This window comes from Myiozetetes cayanensis, unplaced genomic scaffold (assembly GCF_022539395.1).
Source record: "Myiozetetes cayanensis isolate MyiCay16 unplaced genomic scaffold, myiCay2020 scf31, whole genome shotgun sequence".
NCBI lineage: Eukaryota > Metazoa > Chordata > Aves > Passeriformes > Tyrannidae > Myiozetetes > Myiozetetes cayanensis.
Window position 1 is genome coordinate 4,469,353 of NW_026087533.1, and position 16,048 is coordinate 4,485,400.

At 55.9% G+C, this 16,048-nt stretch overlaps 2 protein-coding genes across 2 annotated transcripts in view; both read right to left on the bottom strand.

Moving 5' to 3' along the window:
- LOC126645704 (microtubule-actin cross-linking factor 1-like) overlaps positions 1–16,048 on the bottom strand; it is a 97,778-nt gene that overhangs the window by 25,061 nt on the left and 56,669 nt on the right. The window contains 11 exon segments of the mRNA XM_050326418.1: positions 356–463; positions 1,608–1,727; positions 2,467–2,673; positions 2,804–2,893; positions 2,895–3,046; positions 3,937–4,021; positions 4,673–4,999; positions 5,448–5,607; positions 6,280–6,446; positions 7,506–7,676; positions 7,823–7,984. Of these exon segments, the coding sequence (XP_050182375.1) occupies positions 356–463; positions 1,608–1,727; positions 2,467–2,673; positions 2,804–2,893; positions 2,895–3,046; positions 3,937–4,021; positions 4,673–4,999; positions 5,448–5,607; positions 6,280–6,446; positions 7,506–7,676; positions 7,823–7,984 (1,749 nt within the window).
- Positions 11,391–15,179, bottom strand: LOC126645708 (microtubule-actin cross-linking factor 1, isoforms 6/7-like). The gene has a single exon (XM_050326421.1). The coding sequence runs from the start codon at positions 14,102–14,104 to the stop codon at positions 12,584–12,586; it is 1,521 nt and encodes a 506-aa protein (XP_050182378.1). The 5' UTR covers positions 14,105–15,179; the 3' UTR covers positions 11,391–12,583.

Consider the following 16,048-nt stretch of genomic DNA (forward strand, 5'->3'; position numbering starts at 1 on the left):
TAAGCTGCTCTGATTGCCCAAGCAAAGGGAAGAAAAGGGCCGTTTATTTAAAGTGCACGTTCTTTCAGGCATGAGCGCTGGAAAAGAAGGAGGTGCTTTTGGTGGCCTTCCACGTGCATGGGCTGTAATTCCAATTAAAGCAGCCTCGGGAATCTCCGCTGTCTCCCCTCCCAAACCCTGCAGTAAAAATAGGCAATAAAGGAGAGCAATAAATGTAAAGAGATTTCTGCTAACACTGGTGGGAATTACTAAAGATGGAGCAATTTTAAACTACTCCAGCCTGTGCAAGAGCTGAGGATTCGCCTCTCTCCCCTCTCTGTGCCCCCTGTTGCAGTGAAGAGCAGAGCAGGCTCACCTGGAGAACAGCTTTCTGTTCCTCGCCGCAGGTCCCGAAGATCTCGTTGCGCTGGCTGAACAGCTCATCCATGGAGTCTTTGTGACGAATGATGTCGATGGAAAAAGCCTGTAGGAAGGAAAGGTCCAAAGGAAGGCAAGAAAATCAGAGCTGAGCCCAACCTCTCCCCCAGCTCAACCTCTCCCCAGCCCATCCATGAGATCCTCCTGCCAGCACTGGGCGCTGCAGAGACCGCACAAAACTCATCACAAGTGTCCTGTGGCCCACTGAAAATCTGGCTGGAAATGCAGATTCCTGCCTGTTTTTCTCATGACTCATCTACATCAACTTCTCTCTTTCAAAGACCTGAATACAGCTCTTAAAATGAGGTACAATCACTTCCACACCCAAGGTCCTCACCAGAGGAAAAGCTCCATCATCCACCCATTAGCAAACATCCCCCAAAACAATGCTCTCCAGAACTGCATCTACCTATAACTTTGCCATTCCCAAGGTCCACACGATTAACAGCTGGAAGCTGAGCTCAATTTAACTTAATGCTTGATGGTTCAGTCCCCCCACCCTTATAACACTCTCATTTTCCTTCTTTTTTTTTAATTTTAAATCCAATAAGCCTGTAAGCTGCTCTGATTGCCCAAGCAAAGGGAAGAAAAGGGCCGTTTATTTAAAGTGCACGTTCTTTCAGGCATGAGCTCATCTCAAAGATATAAAAAAAAAAAAAGAACCCAGCGCCTCTTTGTTCCATGTCTGGCTGCCTGGAGGGAACTGAGGAGTCCCCCACTGCAGGGAACAATGAGCAAAAAGCAAATGGAAAAGCACCCTCATTAATCAATATATACATTTTTCTAAACCCTTCCTGCTGCCAGTGCCAGCAAGATCCCAGCAGAGCTTGCTCCGGTGGCCACACGGAAAGGCTTCCAAGGGAGCAGCTCTCTCAAGGGGATTCCTGGCAAGAGCACCCACCTATCCCTAAACAGGTCCTGCAAACAGACAGGAAGCTTTCTCCTTTAGCAGCCCAACACTTAACTTCCCTAAATTCTCTTTCTCCTTTTTTTTTTTTTTTTTTCCCTTTCCCTTTCCAAGGACAAGTGTTGCATCTCTCCCGCAGCTCTGGGCTTGGCACTACACACCCCAGGGCAAAGCTGCTCCCCCAAATGGCATCCCGTGACCCAAACCACATCCCATCACCCAAATTGGGCCATCCCTCCTCGTTGCCCACCCCGTCTCCCCCACCCATGAGGTGCACACGGACCTTCTGCACCTGCAGCTGAGCCGTTGTCTGGTCCTGCTCCAGGCGGATGGGACCGAGAGCCATCAGCTTCCGCTTGGTCTCGGCCACCCAGGCCAGCTCTGCGTCAGCTGCCTGCTCATACTGGCACAGGGGAGAGGAAGGGCAGTGGTTAGTGATGGGCAGCAGGGATGGAGCACATGGAGAGCTGGGGATGGCGGGAAAATCTCGGGAACAAACACTTCGCCCCGGCACACGGAGGTGGGGAGGAGAAGGGGACATCAGGGTGGATGCAGGTGACTCCTGCAAGCTGGTTTTGGGGCATGTTGGAGCAGCCACCTTTCCCTGCACCCTCCCTGCCTGCAGGGAAATGGACATCCCTGTAAACACAAGCATTTTGCTTGCAGGATCAGTGCCATGGACGCAGCGCTCCACAGAGCAAGGGCAGTCATTCACTGCACTCCACAGCCTCCAGTCTGCGCAGGACAAGCCTTTTTGGGGCTGACTGTTCGCCTGGAACAAATCCCTGTGCTCTCACAGCAGGGGATAATGTTTTTCCAGGCTTGAAAGTCACCTGTCATTGGTTTTACACCATTTACATCACCCCTGCCAGCAGAAGCCTGCAGGCAGGATGACATGGTGCTGCCCCAGAATTATCCCATCCCAACCACATGCAATGGGACTGGTCAGGAAACAGCCCTGCTGCCACATGCTGCTGCTGTGGTCCATTTCTTGGCATTCCCAATGGGATTTGGCCCTCCTGTCTGGCTGTGCTTGCCATCCCTCCTGCTGCCATTGCACTGTACAAGTGGAGCAGGGCCAAGCTTATCGCTCCCATTCTCCCAAGAAAACCCATCAGTCCCCAGAGGGGTTATTAAATTACCTGTTGAGACCTCTGAATAGCAGCATCGATTTCTTCCACCCTCTGCTTGATGGTGTCACTGACCAGCTTGTAGCGCTCGTTGGTGTCCGACACGAGCTTATCCAGCCCTTCCCGGGCTCGCCAGGGAACCAGCTCCAGGAGAGCCCGGCTCACCTCGTTCACCGTGTCCAGCACCAGCCTGTGCTCCATCACCTCCTTCTTCAGCTCCTGTGGAAGGCACCCATGGACACATGTCCTTCCCAGCAGGTCACCTCCCACTCCAGCTCCTCCCCGGCCTCTCAAACAACGAGCGAAACCCCACGAGTTCCCACCCTCACGCCCCCATCCCAGCGCCCACCTTTTGCCGCTGCTGGAACTGGGGGATCTGCTCTCCGGCGGGGGACTGTGCCCCACTGGAGGCCAGCTCCTCCTCCACCTTGCTCATCCAGCCTGGTGAGCTCCTCGTGTGTGGATTGGAACTTGGTGGCCAGCTGCCGAGCCTGCTCCAGCGTGCGCAGGGCTTTGGAGCTGGCGGCGGTGATGTCGGAATAGCGGGTCTTAATCCCATCCAGCTTCTCCTGGATCAGCAACACCTCCTCCCCTGCGAGACAGCGGCGAGGGGCAAATGATGCTGGGCTGGGTTGCATGGAGGTTTCAGCAGCCACCTGCCCTGTTCCCCCTCATTTTAGACACCTAATTCCACCCTCACGTCTCTTTGTATTAATACAACTTCAGCCTGTTTTTACAGCCAGGAAGCTGCTCTCCCATTTTCCATCAGTCAGAGTAAAGTCCATGTCTTCCCTGGGCTAGAAGCTGCTAAAACTGGCTTTGCCACGAGCTCCAAAACCACACCAACTCAGTTCTCGACTAACGTGTCACAACTCCAGGAAAAAAAGGGCCAGTTCACTCTTTACTGCTATTTCCAAGAGGACATGAAAATGCATGCCAAATCCTTTGTAATCACTCTTCCTGCTCCACAGCTCCCACAAGGACAGAGGGCTGTACATCTGCTCCGAGCAGACCACATCTGAAGGAAATGCATCGCCCCGACCTTTCTTCCCACTCATAAACATAAACTCACACCCACGTGGCAACAGCAACAACTGCTCAGTATGGGAAAGCAATATTAGGAAAGGGTTGGGGGTATTTTTAACCTCTTCCCATGTGATTTAGCAGCTGGATGCAATGAGAAAACCCTCCCTGGTGCTGCAGGGCTGCTCAGCTCCGAGCATCCCCCCCGGCAGCGGTGGGAATCACCCGCTCTCCAGGCTGCGAGGTTGGGATTTGGGACCAACCCAGTCCTAGGCTGGAGAGTTTGTGGCTCAGCATCCAGGTCTGGATGCAAAACAGCTACTCTGGAAGATTCCAAAAGGAAATAAGGACCTGAAGGAGAACAGCCTCCCCTGAACAGCGATCACTGCACAGCATGGGCTTCCCAGGGAAGGGCGTGAGGAGGACTGGGGGTTTCCCATGCCAAGATTTCAGCGTTACCTGTGGTTTGCTTCAAAAGAGCTTGTCCATTTCTAATGGCTTGGTCCACGTTCTTCTTCCTGTTCACAATTTCCTCATTCAAAGCCTGGAGGAAAAGGCAAATCTGGGTTATTCTGCTGCAGGCAGGTCCCTGTGTCCTGCCAGCCAGAGATGCTACAAAGAGCACAAACTTTCCTACTGAGCACAGGAAGGGTGGACAACCCATCTGATAATTGTCCAGACATCCTTCTACAGGAATTATTGAGACTTCTGGGACCCAAAGGCTCAAATCTTAGACAAATCCCATCCCAACCCACTGGATCTGGGTTACAAAAGGACTTGCCCTTGTATTAGACAGAACTTCACTCTTGAGAAGAGCCTGCACAGCCCCAGGAGTGGAAGCAGGCTTCCTTGGTGGCCAGTCTGACTCCAAAACCCCACCAAGCTCTTCCAGCTCTCAATCTTGGAAACAGCATCCAGCTTTCTAAAGGCACAGGGTGGCCAAGCTGGCTCAGACATTGTTCACAAAGCAAACGAACCATTTGAAGTTCCCCCCGCCCCGGGAAACCCATTTTTGGGGCCACAATTATTGTTTATAACACATGAAACGTCTTCCCGCTTCTCCAAGCCTCGAAGAAGAAGAGAACCAGCAGCGGAACGAGCTTTGCAAAATTAAAGTCAGACCAGAAACCAAAATAAAACCAGACAAATGCAACAAAATAAACAACATAAACATGGAAGAAAAAAGGGAAAATACCAGCTGGTCTGCATGCTGCTTCTGCAGGACGTCCCGTTTGTAATCCTTTACGGATACCGAGCCCAGCTTGTCCTCGACCTCAGCCAGCCAGTTGAGCACTTCCACCTCCTCCTCCCCAAAAAGCCTGGCGTTGGCCAGAGCCTGAGCCAGCAGTGCTGCCTTCCGGCAGCACCGGTCGTGGACCTCGCCGTAGCGGGCCTGCAGAGAGTCTAATTTCTCTGCCAGCAGCCTCTGCTCGGCGGCACAGCTCAGGGAGGAGAGGGACTGCCCGACCCCGACCGCCCGAGACACGTTGGCAGCGTGGCTCTCTATCTCTTCCTCTAGAGCCTGAATGGCGGGAGGATAAAAATGGACAACAGAAAAAGGAAAATGAGTGAAATATGGATAAAATAAAATGAAATGAAATAAAATAAATTAAATTAAATAAATGAAACACGTAAAAGGGGGAACAAACAATGAGCGCAAACTGAAGAAATGGAGGAGACACAAAACCTGCCCCGTGAACGGGCAAACGGCATCAAAATTAAAAAGAAACACAGCAGGGATGTTTTTTCTCTCCAAACCCAGATATATTTGCTGTGAGGTGCAAAGACATCGGTTTAGTGTTCACCCACACCGGTGGGCCAGGGCTTGCAGCCTTCTCCACACATAAAACAGCCTGGGTAAACTCTTCCAATACTTGTTTGTGCCAAAAACCCCCTCGCTGTGGTGGCAGCAACCACCAGAGAGGGACCTGACACCGAACACCTCCATCCCACTCACGCACAGGTCCTACCTTGTGCCGGCTGATCTGCTGCTGGATTTTGGCAGTTTGGGTACCAATGGGCTCAGAGTTGGCCAGTTTCTTCTCTGTCACCGACAGCCAGTCCGACACGGGCTCTGTGGTTTCGTGGAACTGCTTTGCCAGGACCAAGATGTCCTCCAGCTGCTTCTGCCTGCAAGAAGGAATAGTAAAATAAGAAGGAAATAAGTGTTCAAAGGCCAGGTTGGAAAGGGCTTGGAGCAACCTGGTCTAGTGGAAGGTGTCCCAGCATATGGCAGGGGGTTGAAATTTCCAACCCCTTTTTTTCCATCCTTATCACTATCTTGAAGATCCTTTGACATGCTCAGCTTGAGGCCAGACTCTTGGTGCTTTAGGGCTGCTGAGCTTCTGGTCAAAGACAACCCAGCAACAGTACAAGTTCTGGATGGACAGTTCTGGATGAACAGTCCAGCTTGTTGTCAGTGATTAAAAGCACTGAGAGGGACAAATCTGGCCCTCAGAAGTGTCTTCATAGCCTCAGATATCAGCCTAGGTAGCAACAAGCAACTCATAAACAAGATTCTGGCAGCAGAAAGGTGTCAACAGGATGCTAATGCTTACAGGAATAAAAATAACATCCCTCCCCTGCAGGGAAATTATTTAATCTGAGCTCTTCCCTGCCATTGTAAACCACCGTTATCAGCTTCAGCTCCCAAACAGCCTTTGATTTCCCATGTTTTCCAGCTGTTTCCAGGTTTCCAGGATGTACCTGCGCAGAAATCTCTGCCAGCTTCCCGAATGCTGTAACCCCATGCCCCTGGGGGCACTGAGACTCGCAGGATGAGCTGGTCCCAGTCCCTCTCACCTGGCAGCTGCCCGGCCCAGCAGCCCTGCCCAGCGCCGTGCCAGGCTCTCCAGCTGCCCCACGATCTTCTCCCGATCCGCAGGCTCGGCCGACTGCGCGATCCGGTCGCCCTCCGCTTGGATCATCTCGACAGTGGCTTTGCGATCATCCAGGAGCCGCTGGAGCAGCTTTGGCATCACAGACAGAGATCAAGAAAGTTACTGCACTGGGGCAGCAGAAACAATTCCAGCCCTTGGAGAGGCCAGATCTCTAATTGTGGCTCAGAACCACCATCAGCACAGGGCTGAGACCAGACCCGGCCCAGGGGGAACAGCTCTGCCATCAAAACCAGCCAAAAAACATACAGAGTTATATTATATTACATTATAACAATAGCATGCTTTACTTTGGTCAGCCCTGAAGTGGTCAGGCAGCTGGACATGCTGATCACTGTAGGTCCCTTCCAAGAGAAATTTCATTCTATTTATTCTATTCTATTCCCTTTCCTTCACATTTTCATTTCCATTTTCCTTTCACCGTTCCTTTCCTATTCCCTTCCCCTCCTTTTCCTCTTACCATTCCTTTCCCCTCTCCTTTTTGTTTCTTCTTTCCCCTTTCCCCTTCCCTCTTTTACACTGTTCAAACCACTTCTGTGCTGGAAAAGCTTTCCAAGCCTTCCCCATCACCACCCCCACCAAACTTAACAAGTTTTTAACTTCCACTTGAAATACATTTCCTTTTCCAATCTCAATAGGTCGGTTTAAGAATTCATTTCTAAAATACTTCCCCCTGACCACACTTGACCTTCCCTCCGCCCGCTCCAAGGGGCAGGCGCCAGCCCGGGCTGTTATCTCTGCAAACACCCACCCTCCTCAGCCCCACTCATACACTTTGAACATTCACTTTGTCCAAACACCCAAACCAGTCCCTACACCACCAGCTTGCTCCTGACACAGCAGAATTACCGGCACAAACAAAACCCAGGGCTGGAAAAACACGGCCGACCAGCAAAACCAGCACGCTTCAAGAGGCAGCGGGACAATGAAGTGACGCGGTGATTTAGGGGATGGAGATACTGAGTGTGGGCAAACGAGCTGCCTGTTCATTGCACTGGGATGTGGGCAACCAGCACCCACCACGAAAGAAGCAGGTTTGTGGATGTCCCAGCTGGATCCCCAAAATACTGTCTGGTTGTCCCAAGCTCCCCCGCTTCTCACTGAGCCACCCACCGCCCTGTGCTCGCTCACCTTCTGCTCCTGGATCTGGGCTTTCACCACCTTGTACTCTGCAGAGGGAGGTTTCTGGTTGGAGATGAGCTCCTCAGTGTCCGCCAGCCAGCTCAGCAGCGGCTCCAGGGCGTCCTGAAACTTCCCGCAGTGCAACAGGGCCTCTTGCAGCTGAGCGACCCGCTGGGCCACCTGCACCCCAAACACAACCCCACTGCATGGTCAGGCTGGGGAAATGTCAATGTTGGAGCCTCAGCTCCCTGTCCATGACACCCTTTTTCTACCAGACCCCAATGGCACTGAGAGAAACCAGTTACAGCCCCTCCCCACGCTCCCACCTTCTTGTTGAGGGTGTTCCAGCGGGTGTTGATCTCTTCCATGTCATGCTCCAGCCCCTGGACGTCACAGTTTTTCCCGGCGCTTTGGATGAGTCCTTGACCAACTCCATTGACCTGCTGTAGTTTAACCTGCAGAGGATCCACCTGCTCCTTCTGGAAGAGCTGGGGGTGGAAAGGGTGGGAGAGAAAAGGTATTTATAAGCTGTGAGCTGCTCTTCCAGCCCCTCCCCATAGATACAACAGGCTCTCTTTTCCAGTGAAGATGCAGTAGCTACTTGCACTGATTTTATTAGAATTGTGCAAGTTTTTTCAAACTCCTCCCTTGCCTTGACCCAGTAACACAAATGTCACAGTAATCTGCTGGTGTGGAGCACAGCTCGGGATCTATCCACATTCACCTCTGCTTTTAAATGGGTAAATCCCATTTTTCCAAGCACTGGAGTGAGGCAGAGAGAGAAAACTGGGGAAGGAATGAGAGCACTGGCTGCAGCCAGACATCAGATTGGGAAATAACGCTCCTGGGGAAAAACCCCAAGCAATTCTCACAGCGAAGCTATTGAGAACTGAGACCTGACATCATATGAGTTTTGTTAACCACGAAATTACAGGCAGCGAGGAGCTCACTGTATTTCGAAAGACAAAGGCAATAGGCAATTAATGTGCGAGTCGTTTACCACGGATTTGGCACGGTCCTGCCTGGGAATCCTGTGGGGAAAAGCTTTTTAAACCAAAAAAGATTTGATAGGGAAGGGGGAGGAGAGCGAATGAAGCTCCCCATTGTCGAGAGAGGCAGCAGGGAGAATCCTGCTTCTGCAGAGGAGATAAGTGCTCTTTATCAGAGCTGGGGATCTGCTGGAACCACGAGGCGCCCTGTGCACGGTCCCCCTCCAGAGCTGCACAGCCTGGTCCCAAGGGACAAACCTGCTGTATCCCCACAGCAAATAGCCCAAAGCCCCAAAAAGAGGGAGCAGAGTCCTTCCTGGCTTACTCTGCTCCCTGGGCCCACGAGCCCATGCAGAGCACAGGTCACCCCGCACCCAGCGCTGGGCAGGATTGGAGCCCTTGGCCCTGTCGCAACATTTTCCCCTTGGAAAGCAGAGGGGATGGCAGCCAGCCGCCTGCTTTCCCAAGCGTGCCTCCTCCTCGTGCCCAAGAATGCACGGACATGGATGGCAACAAAAAATCCCCACTTGGATACAAGATCTGCCCCAGTGGAGCAGCAGCTCGTGGAGGGCCCAGCTCTCCACACCGAGACATCGCTTTGCCTCCAAAGAAACACAAGGCAGGCAAAACCCCCAAACACACCAAACCCCTCCAAAACCCCCTAACACAGTTCCCAGCATGAGCAAGAGGTGCTGCTTTGACTTTCTTTGCCTCATTTCCAAAGAAAAAGCTGTTTCTTCCCAGTGGAGCTCAGCAACTGGAGGGTGGGGAGGTGTCCCTCCAGGACATGAGCATAGGGTGAGGTGACAGACACTGTCCAGGGCTGTCTGCTCATGGATAATTATTCCACAGTTATAAGAAATAAATGGTGACATGGAAGCACCGATTCCCCGGCTGTTCTCCTGTTACTGTTTATATATGGAGTTGCTGGTTAGAACAGCCAAACCCACAAAAGGATCAGGCTGATAAGCCTGGCATGCCGGGCTGGTCCGAGCTCTCTGCACGCTGCAAAACAAACTCCAGGGCTCTGAAGCAGCCTGGCAGGGAGGGAGCCCTGTGGAAAGCCTGGACACCCAACCAGGGGTACCTGCAACACAGCTATCAGCCAGCCTGAGAACCCAGTGCTCCATGAGGATCCCTACAAAGACAATCTCACCAACAGCCTGAGGGTGAGCGTGTCCAACACCCTTGTTTTCCTTTGCTCATAAAGGATTCCAGTGATTTAGTTCATTAACCTCGCTGTGACTCAGCTCTGAAACAAATATTTAACGACTACCCTGTGCCAGGCAGGAGAAGGAGCAGAGCGAGGTGTCCTGCCCTGGAGAAGGGCTGGACAGACATTTTGGAGAGCAGAAGGACATCTGCTTCCACCACACCTCCACCTCCTCCTCCTCCTCCTCCTCACTCCCAGAAACGCTTCCCAAAGCATCCCCTTGCTTTCTGCTTCCCACATCTCCCTTAACCCCAGCGCTGCCAGCACTGGTGGGAAGAACTGGCTTCACCAACAACATCTGAGCAAGGGGAAGGTTTATGGGGTTACCAACCAGAGATGCTGAACCTAAAATAAGGGTCCCACCAGCAAGGACACGCTGAATTTCAGGCAACAGACAACACCACCCAGAACCAAACGGCTTTTCCCTCGCCAAGGCCCTCTCTGGGTGTCCCAGCCTGTGCTCACATGGACCCCCCATGTGAAACCACCTCTCCAAAGCCCCTCCACGTGTGTCTCTCAAACGGGTGGTTCAGCCCAAAGGATGAGTAATTGCGACCGAATGGGGATTTTCGGCGCTGACTAACTTCTGATGTCTCCTTAGTGATATCTCTCCTTTTCCAGATGGCAGGAAATCAGCGCTCGGCTGTGGGAACTTCACCACCGAGGTCTCTCCAGGCAAAAGCCACGAGCACGGCACGGTAATGCAAACCCCCAAACGCCAGGGAGAGTGTGAGCCCCTTCCCATGCGCCTGCCGAGCCCCAGCACCTTGGTGCTCGCTGGAAAAGCCATAGACAGCGATGACTGCACAGGACAGGAATTATTTGCACTTAATTCGTTTTACAGGTTTCTCTTTTCCGATACATTTTCTGCTTCAAAGATGGGAACTGCCTGCCTGGAGTCGGTGACAAGGTTTTTCTGAAGTCTGTGATTTCCATCTGAGCGACCATAATGTACTTTACTAAGCCAAAAAAGTATAAGACAATAGTTGAGGTCATCGAGCAGCGAGTCTTTTGCCTACCCTACTTATAAAATCACACAATTCCCCCCCACCCCCACCCCAAAACCTTTTGCCTGCCAAATTCAAGCCCATCTCAGGAGGGAGAAGACTGTTCTGAAGCCTGAAGGGCGCAGATCGTGCGTTACCGAGTGGGCTCCCATCTCCCACCCACCCCTCGGGTGCGAAATAAAGCGGTTTCTGCGCCTGAAGCCCCGGCTGCGAGCGCCCCAGCAACAAATACCTCGTTATCTGGAACGAATCCATCTGGTAGAGCAGGAGGCCCTTCTGCAGCGAGGGGTCCCTCTGTGCCTGTCGGCACCTCTCCCTCGCCAGGGCACAGGGCAGTGGCACCGCCACAGCTGGGAGGATGGAAGATGTCCCCCAGCGCGGCCCCAGGGAGGGTTTGTGCGGCGGGTGCTGCAGCAGAGGGTGCTCCCAGCAGCTCTGGGATGGTGGATCCCTCTGGGAGGGGTGGGAAGGCGAAGGGAGGATCCTCTATGCTTGGTGGCACGGAGGCACCATCGTCCCAAGCTGCCCCCTCAGCTGCGGGTGCTCCTGCAATGGGGTCGTCCTCCAAGGCCAGCACTTCGGTGGGCAGGTGCTCCAGGATGGGTGGCACAACCATGATGGCAAAGTCATCTGTATCCCCCAAGGCCACTACCAACGGCACGGGGTCACCACCAAGATCCCCAGCACCAGAGACGAGCGGATCAGCTGCTCGTGGTGGCACGGTGGCAACAGGCACATCAGCAAAGGGTGGTGGGGCTTCCAGAAGCTCCTCCACCATCAAGGACATGGCAGTGGTGGTGGCTTCTGGAGGTTCCTCGGCATCCATGGTAGCATCCCCAGGGGCTGGTGGTGTCTCCTGAGCCTGGGGCTCTGGGACAGCCACATCTCCTGGTGAAAGTCGGTGGGCTGGAGCAGAAAGCTCCCCAAAATCCCATGGGATAGCGGGCCCTGCAATGGGTGATGTGCCAGGAAGCTCTTCAGGGTCAGCTGGGCTGGCATCACATGGAACCCCCTCACCCAGCCCTACGGCACGACCCCAGTCAGGGGCAAACAGCAAGTCCATGTCTCCTGGCTGCAGGATGGCTGCTGGTGTCCCCCCATGTGTGACAGACACCTCCCTGGGGGACCCCTCAGTGCAGGCAGCCCCTTCCAGAGCCATGCCCTGGCTCTGGGAAACCATTTCCCATGGGAGGTCCTCAACAGGCACTGGGAACGTTGTCATAGCCTCAGAGTCTGGCTCTGATGCAGAGCCAGTGTGGAAAGGCAGCAGAGAACCACAGCAAACACCCTCACTCCCTGCCAGATGAGTCCAGCCATCAGCTCCACTCCCTGATCCCAAATTTGTGGCTTCATCCTCAGAAACCAGTTCACTGCCAGCAACCCAGCTGGCAACTTCTGTCCTTTCAGGCAGAAGGTGATGGGTCCCGAATGGATCCATCCCCTCAATGCCAGCCTTGCTGTGCTGTGGGGGAGACCCCAGCTCCTCCACCGCTGTGTCAGGAGCTGGGGGCTGGCAGGGGGACACTTGGCCAGGAGAGGTCTCCTTGGGAAGCTGTGACACTTCCCCATCAGGCACCAGCAAGTCCTGGTTATCTTCACCCCACCCCGATGGAGCGCTGGGGTAACCAGTTCCCCCCAGTCCCGAAGGTGGACGTGCCCCTGTCTCAGGAGATGGCATCCCACCAGCCACCACCACCCTGCAACTGTGCACCAGTGGGTCAGGATCATCCTCCTCCACCAGCACTGAGGAGCACTCTAGTAGGGATCCTGGCCCTGTGGTGGCCACGGGGCTGGGGGAGGCCCCTCCGTCCGAGTCCGTTGGGGTGACAGCCAAGGTGTCCCTTTCTGAGAAGGGCTCTGTCAATGGCTCCAGAGTGCTCAGCATCTGCGAGCTGCAGGTGACATCAAAGTCCTCCAGATCAGACACAACAGCAGAGTCTGAAGCACTGATGTCCAAAGGGACCCTATGCTGACACCCTTCGACCTCCGACCCGGCCAATTTGGTCGAATCTGGGTCCAGCCCCTCTGAGTCCATGGGGAAACCTGAACCTCCAGGCAACCCTTGACACCCCCACCACACTCATCCTCATTCAGGCACTGCTCTTCCAGCTCCAGGAACATCTGCACAGAGTCCGTGTCGGACAACTCAGGGCCTGTGGGGCTGGCTGAGCGCTCCAAAACTGGAGCAAAGTCCTCAACTCCACACTGCACCGCCGCGTCCTCGGTGCAGCCTGTGCTGCTGGTGAGGGGGCTGCCGGCACCCCCTGGGCAAGAGCAGGACTGGGAGGGCCCTGGGCTGGGGGCAGAGCCATCCGCCGGAGCAGCGGATTGCTCCCTTTCTTCAGAAATATCTGCCAAGCAACAGCTCTTCTTCTCCTCTGCCACCAGAACAGCCTTTCCTCTCTCTGACAGCGTCGCCTCCTCCCACTCCTCCATCATCACCCAGCGCTCGTCCTCCTCAAATCTCAGCTCAGACTCCGTTTTCTCCCTGAGATTGGAGGTGATGAGAATATCCAGTCCCGTATCCAGCAGCTCCTCACTAAGGCACGGAGAGAGGTTGACGTTCTCCACTGTAGAGTCCGACCCGGAGGGCTCCAGGGTCTCCTGGTGCCCATCGTTGAAGTTTCCCTTGATGAAATTCTTCCTGGCTCGCGGCCAAGTGGCACTGGGGAGCCGGCAAGCCCTGGCCAGGTCCCTGACGCGGCTGTCACCGGCGTTCAGCAAGGCCTGGCGCTCATCCCGGGGACCGTCGTACCCATCCACGCTGAACTGCTTGGCCGTCAGCGCCTCCGCCGTGCCAGATGACTTGGAGACGTGCTCCAAGGTGAGAGACTCGGACATAGGCTCGCCATGGTCGGGCTGGCCAGGCTGCTCGGTGAGCATGGCACTGGAATCCCGCTTATCCCGCAGGGAAGGGTTGGAGGCGCCCGCTTCCGACACCTCGCTCAGTGAAGCCCCCATCCTTTCTGCAAATTCGGTGAAGTTGGGTGGCATGAAGGACTTCCATGACCGCCGGTTGACATTCTCCTTCCTCTCAGGGTTTGGTCGCCTCTTTGGTGGAGCCGGCGCCGGCTTGGAGACGTCACTGCTGAGCTTCAGCGCGTCAAAGATGACTCGTTCATCCAACTTTTTCGGTTCTGGCGGCCTGGACTCGAAGACGTTGGCAGCTCCCAGAGTCCCGTTGCTGGATATGGTGCTGCCATCCCCCTTGCCAAGGGTGCTCTTGGAAAGCTGGTTGAGCTTCGATCCCTGATCGATTTGCTCGTTAATTCTCATTGTGTCGTATATCGATCTCTGGGGCACGTAGCAATCCTCTATATAACCATCCTCATCCTCGCCCTTCCCCAGGCAAGTGCGGTTCTGCCGTAAACAGTCTGGCCGGCTCAGTGGTTTGCCCATACTCTCGTCCTTATGGATGACGGAACCGCCCCGGCAACCTTTCGCCCACCACGGCGGGAAGCATCACATGGCCAGCAGGTCCCAAACCCACCGTGCCAGACTCTGATCCCAAAGCAGCGACCCTATGGGGATGGGATGGGATGGTGCACCGGCAGCACCGTGCTGGCTCAGCAGCCCGACCGACAGTCCCGAGCGGTGAAACAACCCATCTCATTCCCCAACCTGCCTAAAAAAAACCCCATCCATCAGCAGATCATCCAAACCCAACGGCTTCGATAAAATATTCCAAACGGTTTAGCGACAAAAACAGCGGAAGAGTTTGAAGCTCTTGAATTATCCTGTCCGTCCTTCTTTACTAACAAAGGCACTGCTTGTCCCGGCCGCTCAGGGCTGGCAGCACCGAGCGGCTCCTCGCGTTTTCTGCCCAGCTCCAAGTGCCGTGGGAGTCCAGCTGGTCCGAATTAGCCTCTCCCCCCGACTCTCGTGTTTTCATTTGAACTGAGCTTGTCAGCGGATATTCGTACAAGTTTAAACACAGGAAGTTCTTCATTCAGGGCAAACTCGGAGGTTTCCTGTCTCAAAAACATGATGGCATTGTTGTTCCCCGTCCCCTCGCCCGGTGCCGCCGGGAGTCGCGGAACCCCTCCAAAATCCAGCCGGTGGGTGCGCGGCGGCGGCGGCACGCCGCGGAGTCCGGCGGTGCAGCAAGGCTGCTGGGTTCTTCGCTTTTTTTTTTCCGCTTTCTCCCCAGGAAAAAAAAAAAATTGGCTATAAAACGCATCCAAAAATGGCAAAGGGACGGAGCGGGATGGAATCCCCTGAGTTGCCTCCGGGAGCCGGCGGGGGGGACGCGGAGCAGCCGGGGCTGGAGGCGGCTGTTGCCGCTGCTGCTGCTTCTTCTTCTTCCTCCTCCTCCTCCTCCCGGCCCCGCTCGCACTAACTTTCCCGGCGGCCAGTGTCGGGCTGCGGCGGCTCCGCGCCACCGGGCGGCCCGGCCATGGCGGGGCGGGGGGCTGCAGGGCGGGCGCGGGGCCGGTCCCCGCGGCGACGCGCGGGCGGACCGGGGATGGGTTGGGGTGGTGGTAGGGGGTCACACACGCACACACACACCGGGGCCGCCCTCCTCTTCCCTTCCCCGCCGCTCTGCCCCCTTTTGTGCGCGGCTCAGCGGCCGGGCCGGGGGCGGGGGCTCCGCGCCGCCCCCGCGGGCAGCTCCCCGGCCGGCGCGGCGGGATGCATGGCCGCTGCCTTCCTCCTCCTCCTCCTCCTCCTCCTCTTCTTCTTCCTCCTCCTGCTCCCGGCCGCCGCCGCCCGCTCTCCTTCCCGCCGGCGGAACAAAAGGCCGAGCCGCGCAGGCCGCCGCACGCCCCGGCCCCGCCGCCGCCGCCAGCACCGGCTCCCGCGGGAGCTCCAGCCCCGGCGGGAGGGCGGGGACGCGGGGCGGGCGGGGGGCGGCTCCGCGGGGCGGGGCGGCAGCGCCGGGGCCGCCCCCTTCCCGGGCGCCGCGGTGCCTCCCGCACCGACCCCCCCAGCGGCCCCGGGAAGGGGGGACCGGAGGGCGACCCGGCTGGGGGTGGCGGGGGGGATGCTCGGTGGCAGCGCGGGGGTGGTCCCCGCCCGCCCCGCCGGGGATGGCCCCTCCTCCGGGGGGAGGCGGCAGCCCCCGACAAAGAGCAGCAACGCCCTGGCTCGGCGGCGGCTCCGGCTCCGGCTCCCCCCGCCACCGGCCCCGCTCCCCCAGCCCTTTGTCCCCGAGCCGGCGCTGGGTGAGGGGCTGAGACCCCCTCCGCCGGCTCCCCTTGCCTCTCACACCCACCCTCGCACAAAGAACCGAGCTGTTAAATCATTAAACCCCAAACACCCCCAAAGTACCATTTTTGCCTTCCCCATCGCTCTGCCAAAAACCCAACCGCAACTTGCCACAGTCAAGTTGCCCATCACCCA

Coding starts and splice junctions, on each gene's coding strand:
- LOC126645708 (XM_050326421.1), bottom strand. CDS start 14,104: ATGGGCAAACCACTGAGCCGGCCAGACTGTTTACGGCAGAACCGCACT.